The 12,224-nt window shown below is 36.0% G+C and overlaps 1 protein-coding gene and 1 long non-coding RNA gene across 52 annotated transcripts in view; one reads left to right on the top strand and one right to left on the bottom strand.

Annotated features, from left to right (window-relative positions):
• The window catches only part of LOC147374431 (platelet glycoprotein 4), a 381,790-nt gene that overhangs the window by 17,996 nt on the left and 351,570 nt on the right, over window positions 1-12,224 (bottom strand). For all 50 annotated transcript variants that reach the window (XM_086398520.1, XM_086398530.1, XM_086398551.1 and 47 more), the window contains one exon: window positions 4,420-4,580. In XM_086398520.1, coding sequence (XP_086254646.1) covers window positions 4,420-4,580 — 161 coding nt within the window. The remainder of the gene's footprint in view (window positions 1-4,419; window positions 4,581-12,224) is intronic.
• LOC147374434 (uncharacterized) overlaps window positions 1-12,224 on the top strand; it is a 288,128-nt gene that overhangs the window by 240,171 nt on the left and 35,733 nt on the right. The window lies entirely within an intron of this gene.

Raw genomic sequence — 12,224 nt, 5'->3', positions numbered from 1 at the left:
TTATTATAGGAGGTTACACAGATTCTGTGAGAAGACAGAATAGGTACAAACCCAGGCTTGGGATGGTTATGGTGGGATAATGGACAGGATACAATTCCATATAAGTGGTTTGAGTGAAAGATAGAACTTTAACTTGGTAAAATATGGTAGAACATATAGGATAAGTAAGAACATGGTAAATAACATGTTTCAACATGGTTGGTTTACAGTGTCTGAGGAAGGGGGTGGTAGAAAACACAGCCACTGAAATGAGCAATATTTCAAAGACTAAAGGATTGCATTCTACATTCAGATGTTCACCTTTTATCTTGAGGGTGAGGGGAAAATACAGAAGTTGAAGCAGGGGAATATTATGAGCCCATTTTCTTATATTAGAAGGACTGTTCAAAGTAAATAGCCTTTCTATCACTGGCTTGGCTATAATTTTCATTATTTTAATGAAAGTTAAAGATGGCAATGGCACCCCACTCCAGCACTCTTGCCTGGAAAATCCCATGGACGGAGGAGCCTGGTGGGCCGCAGTCCATGGGGTCACTAAGAGTCAGACAAGACTCAGCGACTTCACTTTCACTTTTCACTTTCCTGCATTGGAGAAGGAAATGGCAACCCACTCCAGTGTTCTTGCCTGGAGAATCCCAGGGATGGGGGAGCCTGGTGGGCTGCCGTCTATGGCGTCACACAGAGTCGGACACGACTGAAGCGACTTAGCAGTATCAGCAGCAAAGATAACTAACAATATATTTCCACATCACAGATCAATTCCTCTCCAACCCTACCCCATGTATGGAATAGTTACTAGTTCTGAGCTCCTGGCTGTAATCTCTAGGCAGAGTACCAACTACTTTCTAGGAATGTGGTGAAGGGTAATATCATGGGAAAAAAATATTTTGTACATACAAGATATTTACTGAGATGAAATAAGGTGTACATTATTCACTGCTCTATCATATATCCGAATGTCTCTATCATGTGATCTAATAGTTATTTGTTGTTATCTAAGATAAAAATTGACAAAATATGGGACTGAAATAGAAAAAACAAAACCAACCAGAAAAGCCTGACCTGATTTCAATCAAGTATAATAAAAATGTAGGTTCCTATGCCATAGGTATTATGAGTATTTTGTATCCCCAAGCAGTGTCTGGTACATGGATAAGTTCTTGGTAAATAGTTTTGAATGAAGAAATTATTTTTTACATTCTTTAAAAAGAGAATTCACAAAAATATGGAAATATATATTATTTCTAATACAATTTCATCAAGCTCTTTATTGTTTATTCTCCTTGGAGTAGTGTAGACATACAAAGAATATAAATATGTGAGACATCATCCTGGAGAATCTATTACTAATCAGTTACTCTTTTATATTAGATAGTTATATGTTAAAATGATATTACATATTCATATTTAAAATTAAAATAATTTTCAGGAACATTTATATTTATATAATTGAAATAATAGCAATATAAGTAAGTGTAAGTAACTGAAAGTCACTCATTGGTGTCTGACTCTTTGCGACCCGATGGACTATACAGTCCATGGAATTCTCCAGGCCAGAATATTGGAGTGGGTAGCCTTTCCCTTCTCCAGGGTATCTTCCCAGCCCAGGGATCGAACCCAGGTCTCCCGCATTGCAGGTGGCTTCTTTACCACCTGAGCCATAATTGTGACCCAAATTGTAGTTTACTTAGTTGTACTTACATTATACCAGCAGATGGCACTCACTAACAGAAAAAAAATCCTTCTAACTGAGGTCTGTGTTTACAATGTACTTGAAAAAGAGATTATAAGTACTCAAGTTTTTGTTTAAAAATTAGAATGTACACAGGTTTTACAGAGTGTTGGTTAATAAGGTTAAAGGGAGGAAATTGCTTCATATTTTGTTTTCCATGTACTCCTGGCAAAGCAAAGTAATTAAAAAATTAATGTTCTATCTGAGAATATTCTGAAGGAGTTACCAGGTCTTCATAGAGATGATATACATAACTAACATCTCAATCCAGGAAGTTTCATGCTTTGACTCATGTCACACCCTGTCAAAGTTTCATCAAGCTCACTTCAGCAGCTAAAAGGCAAATAAGCCTGTGTGGTTCTGTTGAGGAGGGACATCCTCTTCCACTTCCAATTTCAACTGAATTCAGGGTGTAATTGATAGGAAGTAAATTCACCTCAGCACATGGAAGACTCTCAAACTATTAACTTTTTCTGAAAGGTAACCATTGTTTTTCCCATTATTTAGGGCATCTAGGTAGACAGTAAGGATTCCTTTGGCAACATCATAAAACATCATGAGATTCCTTTAGAATTGTTATATAAATTTGAGTTTGTTTACATACTTTAGCTGAAAATCCAACTTCTCCAACCCTCACCTCATTGCTTCTCCAAGTAAATGAATTATATCTAATCCACTCTATTTTTATCATGAAGGTTTTAGCCTCCAAGAATAAGATATGTATCTTATCACCTATCCAGAGCAGGACTGGGACAGGATTCTACATTATGATTGTTTTTTACATTCCACAATGAATACCCTTAAAAGTAAAAACATACCCCCCGACACACAAACAAGCAAAAAAATTAAGCAAAACCTGTGATGAGACAGATCTCAAATACCACCTATTTTCTCTTATCACATGTATTCAATTCTCTCAGGGTATGATTTTTAATCAGTTATGGTTTGGCGGTTTAGTCGCTAAGTCATGTCTGGCTCTTGAGACCTCATGGACTGTAGTCCGCCAGGCTCCTCTGTCCATGGGGTTTCCTGGGCAAGAATACTAGAGTGGGTTGCCATTTCCTTCTCCAGGGGATCTTCCCAACTCAGGAATTGAACCCAGGTCTCCTGCACTGCAGGCGGATTCTTTAACAACTGAGCTATAACGAAGTTTAGTCAGTTATACTTAGATTGTATTAGGTCATACGTGAGTTCTAGATTTTCAGAGTACATGTTTTTTTGGAATAAGATATTCAGATATCTTATTATATCAGGTTTTTGATAGTTATCTAAGAAGTATAAGACTGAAAAAAAATTTTTTTAATATTTCTGAAAGTAAGATTATTTTCTGTAACAATGAAAACCAAGACTTCTTTGACCGAGTTGTGAATAGTCATAGACATATGTCTGAAGACAGGAGATGGGGATAATTATTAGGATGGAATAGTACCATGGCACTCTACAGCTTATATATTATGTTACAGCAGCAGGCATCACCCTCCCAACTACTGTTACTTCATTATATTTGAGCAAGAGTTGCTGATATAGAAATAAATTAATGCATGGAGAGGAAAGAAATTATATAATTATAGACTACCTAAAACAAGTAAGAAAGTAAAACTATGAATTATAAATCTTTACAAATATGAACTTTTGTGATAATACTTGATTATTGTCTATAACTAGTTGTAATTATCCTTGAAAAATCATATTTATATAGCAAATGATACAATAGGACTTAATTCTGTTCCCATATGGGGTCTATAAATGTCCTAATACCTGGCTAAGGTTAGTGTTTTTAGCACTTCAATCTATAATTTTGATAGGGGGAAAATGTATGCAAATATCTAGGAGTTACCAGTTTCCAGGATTTTGTCATTGTGGACAAACCATTTAACTTACCTGGTGTCAGTCTGATTTTTAAATTTACAAAATGAAAAGTTCTGGCTAATTATTTCCCCCTACATCTGATGGATCTTAGATTCTATTCAAAATGTGTTAAACGGTTAAGGCATGTAGATAAAGGTATTTTTTATTCAGTCTTTGTACTGGAGAAAATATAAGAATGAAACTACTGCATAAATACACTCTTAAGACCTGAAAAATAGTTTGAATAGAAATCCTAAGCAGGTATTTTACTTACATAGAAGTTTAATGCTGTGGTTAGCAAGACTGACTATGTACTACAATCACCCAGAGTATTTGTAAAACTCATTACCAGTCTCAAACCAAGGGTCTCTGATTCACTTGGTCTAAGGTAGGGCCTGAGAATTTGCATTTCTGCCTAGTTCCCAGGTGATGCTGATACTGCTGGTCCAGGAGCCATACTTTTAAAACTACTCATGTACCTACACTTTTCAATTTTAAGATTTTAAAATACTCATTTTTTAAATTTTTGATAGATTTTTTTCTATTTAGATGCATATTTCAGAGTTTTTAAAACATATATGCCACAAGTATAAAACACATGTGACTTGTTACATGTAGGGTAGTTAACTGATGCTGGTAAATTCATAATAAAACCTGTTTTTTAATTACCATTAAATCCTTAGATTAGGATTTTATGTAGGCAGAAACAAAATATTTCCATATATATTAATGGTAAGAAAATAATAAGTACATTTCAGTACAATGACATTTGTCAAGTGGAAGCTTTTTCAGAAATACCTGTGTTCAAGGAAAGAGTGCCACGTATTTTGGCGACTCACCTGTATGTGTAAGGACCTCTTTGCTTAACTTTAATTTTGCTGCTGTTAACTGTCACTTCATCTGGATTCTGCACATCAAATATCCAAAACTGTCTGTAAACATCTGTGCCTGTTTTAACCCAATTTTTAAAAGCAATTGTGCCTTCTTCAAGGACAACTTCCTATGAAAAAGAAAATGTTTGGGTTATTTTTTTGTAGCCAATATGGGCACCTGTTGGGAGTTTAAAATTTTTCGTTAGTCAGTGAAAGACCAAGCTGAAGTATCCTGCTCATGAAAACCTTTGCAACCTGCCACATGCTTGCAACAGAAATGTTTTCAACACATTATGGTAACAATCTCTTTCAGTTAGGCTTTTACAAGGAAAATCAGTGTGTAATATTGCAAACATGTCTGGTGATTGTAAGCCAACCATTGGCAAGCTTTAGAGTGACCCTATTTCAATATTGCAATAATTTGTAACTATTTATTAAGCAAGATTAAAGCATTTCAAAAAAGTACTTATCAGGTTGAATATAAATTTCTAATGTACCATCAATGATTCAGACTGAAGAGGCAAAATGGAAAAACAGAAAAATCTAGTGGAATTAGAAGTTTTCTCATTTTCTTCAGAATTTGGATACTTCAGGGGAAAGTCAGTTAACATTTGTTAAGAAAAACACAGCTTTGATTTCTCCCTTTCAAAACCCTGATCAATGAGGCTTTCCTCTCAGTACATTTGCATAAACCTATTAGTACATGTTTCCAAGATTACAGTAGTCTAATTCATTATTATTAGGTTAATACTTTAAAAATAAAAGATGAAATACAGAAGTTTTCTTTTCTTTTTTTGTGAAATCAGAAAATCCAACATTAGAAGTATCTACTAGTTTAGGTATCTTTTAGTATGGATATATAAGTATCTATTAATAGTTTAGGAGCTGAGACAGAATAGAGAGTCACCAAACCCTTTAAGGTCAATTTTATTATCTGTAAAGTGAGGGAGTTACCATAGATGCTCTCCCAGGTTCCTTCCAAGGCTTTTACTCTCTGAGCAAGAAGCCTATGGCGCTCTAGCAGCTAATGGAGACAAAGGTGACTTTGTGGCAGGCAATGTTTCCAATTAACTACCTTGGAAGGAACACATACTCAGGTGTAAAGCTCCAGCTTACCCTTTTACTGCTAGAGGAAGAGGAAGGAAAGCATTTCACAGAAAATAAGCCTTAAAAAACCCACAAGAACAATGTCACCTGTTTGTTTAGTTCACCAGGAAGCATCAATTCATAGAATGATGGATCAGAAAAGGACAGTGAACATTAGCACATTTCTAGGAGAGCATGCTGACACTCTGAGAAACCAGGTATCTGGCCCGAGGGTCACTGAGGCAAATGCCTAGTGGCAGAATCACCATGAAGATCCTAATCTTGACCCTTAGGCTAGTCCTCTTTTACACCGAGTTGCTATTTTTTGTTCCTGTCACCTCTGCACTTAGTTGGTAGAAGTCAAAGTGAATTAGCAATCTTCAGGATACTTGACTTATTGCTTAATGGAGAGAAAGAGAGAATTCCTTAGAGAAGAACAGGGCATCAACTAAAATGTCATTACAAAATCCTGTGCTGTCACAATCCTTTTACACTGGGTACATTGCGACTGTTAAAGCAGTGTGAGACCTTAGTACTTTTAACAAGCAATTGTCCTTGAAGATTGCCTTATTACTCCTAAAAAGTCTTAATTCCATAGCAAACCCAAATCAAGACAAAATTATGTATAGATAAGTATTATGGCTATTCTAAATGTAAAGGTGTTTACTGTAAATGAGCAGGGTTTTGAAGCTGAAATCTACATGGAAGCTGCAAGCTATTTTCATTTACCCGTTTCAGGAGACATTATGAGAGGAGAACACACATGAACGTATACACATGCACATTATTGCTTTCGCACTGTAGAATCTTAAAGACTAGTATAATATCAATTGTTTATCATTACTTCTCAATACACATATTTTATTTCAATAATGTACTTGCTGCTGCTGCTGCTGCTAAGTCACTTCAGTCGTGTCTGACTCTGTGCGACCCCAGAGACGGCAGCCCACCAGGCTCCCCCGTCCCTGGGATTCTCCAGGCAAGAACACTGGAATGGGTTGCCATTTCCTTCTCCAATGCATGAAAGTGAAAAGTGAAAGTGACGTCGCTCAGTCGTGTCCGACGCTTAGCGACCCCATGGACTGCAGCCCACCAGGCTCCTCCATCCATGGGATTTTCCAGGCAAGAGTACTGGAGTGGGATGCCATTACGTTCTCCAAATAATGTACTTGGTGGGACAGAAATCTCCCTAAGGCTTGTGCATTTTATATAAAGAAACATTGTAACTGTATCATGTCTTTCTTCTAAGGGCCATGAGTTACTTTGTCTTATTTGTCAATCTGGAGATAACTTTTTTAAATGGGGAAGTTGAAACACAAAGAGTTGAAATGACTGCATTGAATTTCTAGCTTTAGAGTTAGGGTCATCAGTGTCAGACTTTATTTTTCTGGGCTCCAAAATCACTGCAGATGGTGACTGCAGCCATGAAATTAAAAGACGCTTACTCCTTGGAAGGAAAATAATGACCAACCTAGATAGAATATTCAAAAGCAGAGACATTACTTTGCCAACAAAGGTTCGTCTAGTCAAGGCTATGGTTTTTCCTGTGGTCACGTATGGATGTGAGAGTTGGACTGTGAAGAAGGCAGAGCGCCGAAGAGTTGATGCTTTTGAACTGTGGTGTTGGAGAAGACTCTTGAGAGTCCCCTGGACTGCAAGGAGATCCAACCAATCCATTCTGAAGGAGATCAGCCCTGGGATTTCTTTGGAAGGAATGATGCTGAAGCTGAAACTCCAGTACTTTGCCCACCTCATGCAAAGAGTTGATTCATTGGAAAAGACTCTGATGCTGGGAGGGATTGGGGGCAAGAGGAGAAGGGGACGACAGAGGATGAGATGGCTGGATGGCATCACTGACTCGATGGACGTGAGTCTGAGTGAACTCCGGGAGTTGGTGATGGACAGGGAGGCCTGGCGTGCTGCAGTTCATGGGGTCGCAAAGAGTCAGACACGACTGAGCGACTGATCTGATCTGATCTGAACACCATCCATTTTTTTTTAGTAGTGGAAGTGGGTCCTAGAAAAACAGATATCTAATTCAATGTTGCACAATAATTTGGTAGTAGGTAATGGTGAATCCGGCATTTCACGCCAATCTTGTTTGGTTTTTATAAACCACAATTTGTACAGAGACAGAGAAAAATATTGAATCAGTCATAATAGGAATGAATTTCTTCTGATCCTAAGACTACGTAGGTACTAGAAATTTGTATAGACCTCTTTGACTATCAAGACTAAATATATCATAAGGTCCTCTTAAAAAGGAGCTTAAGTTCTTTGTGACTTTAAAAGGCCTTGATTTTAAATTGACTTTGGACTGTCTGGCCTATTTTGTGGATCTTTCAGTAAATTTGAAATACAAAGGTGAAATTATATGTACAAAAAAAAGTAATATAATTGAAGATCCTCTCCCTTGGCTGATACATACATCAGTATCTATCCCTGACTTTAAGTGTTCAGAGTATTTAGCCCTGGATTTAAGCTTAATGACTCTAGTCTGGCATGGTCTTCAGCTGAGTTGAAAGCCATTTACTTTGAAAGTTCTGTTTTGCTACATTAATTTGAAGGCAGATGTCTGGGACTGTAATACCCTCTATCTAGTCCTGTGGTCACTTGGGAAAGCAGTACTCATCCACATGATGGGCAACTTTAGTCTAACTATGTTCCTTTGAATGAACTATATAGAATACATATGCAGAAAATAATATTGTCCCACTTCTCAAGGTTCTTATATAGTACTGAAAGATGGAATCATATAAAGCAGATTTTAATCTATGAATAGATTTCCTTACTCTACTACCAACCTGACTAAGTATATTGGCTTCTTTACTCAAAGCCTAGAGTGAAAAGTGAAAGTGTTAATCGCTCAGTTGTGTCCGACTCTTTGTGACTGGATGGATTGTAGCCCATCAGGATCTTTTGTTCATGGAATTCTCCAGGGAAGAATGTAAGAGTGGGTTGCCGTTCCCTTCTCCAGGGGATTTTCCTGATCCAGGGGTCGAACCTGGGTCTCATGCATTGCAGGCAGATTCTTTACTGTTTGAGCCTCCTGGGAAGCCCAGAGTGAAGTGGTTAACAATAAAATAGATGCTATGAGTTTGATTCCCAGTTTGATCATATGCTAACCATTTAAACTTGGGCAGGTTATTTGATTTCTTTTACCTCAGCTTCCTTATTTATAAAATAGGGATAATAATAATATTGGAAATAATATGAGGTTGAATTATATGAAATTAATATTTCTGAAAGTCAATATAGGTGGAATATGGTATAATTGTATTATTTATTTCATTCATAGCATTCCTGCCTGAACCAGTCATGTGGCAATAACTCATGTAAAATCCTGTGACACTTCTGCTATTTAATCATTTCTATATTTATTCTCCATCCAGTGAAATCAAAACTTCCCTAAAAAGCAGAAACATACTGAAAAGAGTCTTTATCTTCTTCACTCACTACCACAATTTGTTCCGTTTAGAACCAGTTACAAGCAGTCTTCCTATGATCAAAACATTTTCTCCTATGTGTATACATGCTGAGAGAAAGAGAAAGCAAGGATTAGAATATTAAAGCCAGTTGTGCTAACAGTCAAAAAATGGTTTTGGTCTCAGGTTATTATCAAGTCATCACTTAAGCCTCAGACTAACAACTGGTGGAATTGATTACATATAATGTGTTTCTGAAACTCAGGAAATCAGCCTCCAAGTGTTTATGTAAGAACCTAAAATGGGAGAGTTTTTATTTGGCATGAAAAGTATACTATGTTGATATTAAATTGGGCTGGAGGAAGAAAAGTACACATGCTGACTTGCTGTTTCTTAAAACATTTTTAAGTGATTTTATTATTGGAGTTAATATGCAAATACATGTTTAATCCATGTTTTACTATTTAAATTTAGAATTTATTTTATATTATTTCATGTTCTCATATATTAATATTAAATTTAGAGCAAATTCTATCTTTAACAACCTATATATGTCTGGTACTTTTTTGAGCTTTTAGATACTATAATAAGGTAAAAATTATTTTATCATATCTAGAAATAGTCTAAGCATACATCATGAAATTAATATATATGTGTATAAAGTTTACTGTCAAATATTGACTATTGCTTTGAAATTATAGTCATTTTAATAAGTCAAAATAATAATCATTTATGTTTATTTTATCTGGAAGCATGTTTTGGCTATGAGAAGATCATTTGTTTCAAGAATAGGGAAAGGAAATGGTGTAATTAAATGATGGTATGATTGAACATTAGTCTTTTAATTGAAAAAGATATCTTGATTTTCTATCTTGATGTTCCACGGTTAATATAATAGGTGAATTCAAACTATTTAAAATTGCCTGTTATATAATATTCAGCAATATTAATCAAGTGGTATTTTATGGTGTCAGGTGATAAATTATCCTTTGTGAGTGGTGCCAGAACTTTGACCTTTTTCTGAAGTCCTTTGATAATTTCTGCTTTCCACATTTGTGGCAGCTCATGCCATTGACTTTTAGTCTATCTAGCAAGATTGCATAAATCTGCTGGTCCCACTCAATTCCACTAGGAATCATGATCTGAAACACTGGTATAAAAGCATTCAGCTATAATGCATAAAACCCTACATAATGTGTAATTATCTATAATGCATAAAAACCCTACAAAATTTCCTTTGGAAATAGTGAATAAAGAAATATAATGGTAAAATGTATCGACTGTTTTATGCCATTTCAGATATTGGTATCAGGTGTCATCTTTGAGAACCACAAAGTATCAGAGTCCCAACTCTAGAGAACAAAATGAGATGGTTTTCTTATCTTTTTAAATTAAGCACTTTAATTTTTTATGGTGCTTATATATAGGTAATAACTTTGCCAATTTGCTGTTAGTCCATTAAATAATGCAAGTTACATGCAATGAGTTTTAATTGTAGAGAAAAACTGGTAATATAACATATATATATATATATATACACACACATATATATATATACACATATACATACGTATATATATACTGCCACTACTGCTGCTGCTGCTAAGTTGCTTCAGTCATGTCCGACTCTGTGCGACCCCATAGACAGCAGCTCACCAGGCTCCCCCGTCCCTGGAATTCTCCAGGCAAGAACACTGGAGTGGGTTGCCATTTCCTTCTCCAATGCATGAAAGTGAAAAGAGAAAGTGAAGTCGCTCAGTTGTGTCCAACTCTTAGCGACCCCGTGGACTGCAGCCTACCAGGCTCCTCCATCCATGGGATTTTCCAGGCAAGAGTACTGGAGTGGGGTGCCATTGCCTTCTCCGATATATATATATATGTGTATTTGTAAAATAGCAGCATTAACCTAAGTGCTCTTGAGGCAGGGGCAAGACACTTGGCTCTTTGTGCTTACACATAATTCAAAGATCTGACCTCTACATGTATGCCAAACAGATACATATGCTAATCTCATATTTAAAATAATTTTGTAAACTAAATTTAAAAGAAACAGTTTTATTTAAATGAAAAAGTCCCAACATCTTTACATAATTAAAATAAGCAAGGTCAACACCGCTATATGATAATCTGAGAGCAAAAGCAGGCTGTCTTAACTATACTACACAGCTCCTGACCATTGAAGGGCTTCTGATGATGTCTTGAAGAGTGAAAGTGAAGTCGTTTAGTCGTGTCCAACTCTTTGCGACCCATGGACTGTAACCTATCAAGTTCTTCTGACCGTGGGATTTTCCAGGCAAGAGTACTGGAATGGGTTGCCATTTCCTTCTCCAGGGGATCTTCCTGACCCAGGGATTGAACCCACCTCTCCTGCATTGCAGGCAGATGCTTTACCATCTGAGCCACTTAATCTTAACCAAAAGGCCAAGAGGTGATGTCTTAGAGATGATGTCTTAGTCTGTGAATATTGAGCTGGGTTACAGTGTGACCCAAAGATTGCAGGTAAGCCTCATTTCAAAAATAAGAAGGGAAAGCACTCTATTTCTTTATTTTATCCCACTTTATTACTCAGCACTACTGAAAATATAATTTTAAAGTTATTAGTGGCTGTGTTTTAACTACTATTTCCTTAATTTTCATCTATCTGAAATAATTTTACTTTTTCCTTAAAAATTGGCTTCAAAATAACTTCTAAAAAAATTAGTCTATTATTTTCATTGCTTCATATAAAATAATTTTTCTGTTTTCTGTTGTCTTCCTACTTACCTCTGAATGCACAAATAGTGTAATAATTTCTCTGCTCTTTTGTCTCTATATTCAAACTCTCCTTAAACATATCTATTGTTTAGTTTTATCTGTATTCTCTATAATAATGCACAAATCTCTGAACCTTCCCTTTGAAATATACACTGATGTTCTTTTCAAATCATTTATAAAACCTCTGTGCTTTATTCTTCTAAGGTATGCATGCTTCTGTCAAGAACACAACTGGACATCTTGTAGTTTGAAATTTTTACTCCTCTTTTCCCTATTTGTTTGGTTCCTCTATCCATTGCATTCCATCACACATCAGTTCTACATACTCCATCACACTAGACCAGAGAGCCTTTTGTTTTGTGCAAACTGTGCAAAGATCTGTTTAAAAGTGAGTGTTAAATTCTCCTTGAAAGTGGTCATGTCCTACATAACATTTCCTGTTTTTGGTCTCCTCACTTTCCAACACTTTCTGTTGTAGAATTAGAGAGTGCAAAATGTATAAATCAT

Source organism: Bos grunniens, chromosome 4 (genome assembly GCF_055505025.1).
Source record: "Bos grunniens cultivar Pamir isolate PY7600 chromosome 4, Bosgru_T2T1.0, whole genome shotgun sequence".
NCBI classification, from domain to species: domain Eukaryota; kingdom Metazoa; phylum Chordata; class Mammalia; order Artiodactyla; family Bovidae; genus Bos; species Bos grunniens.
The sequence above is the reverse complement of the archived record's forward strand: the minus strand, read 5'-3'. Positions and strand labels throughout refer to the sequence as shown.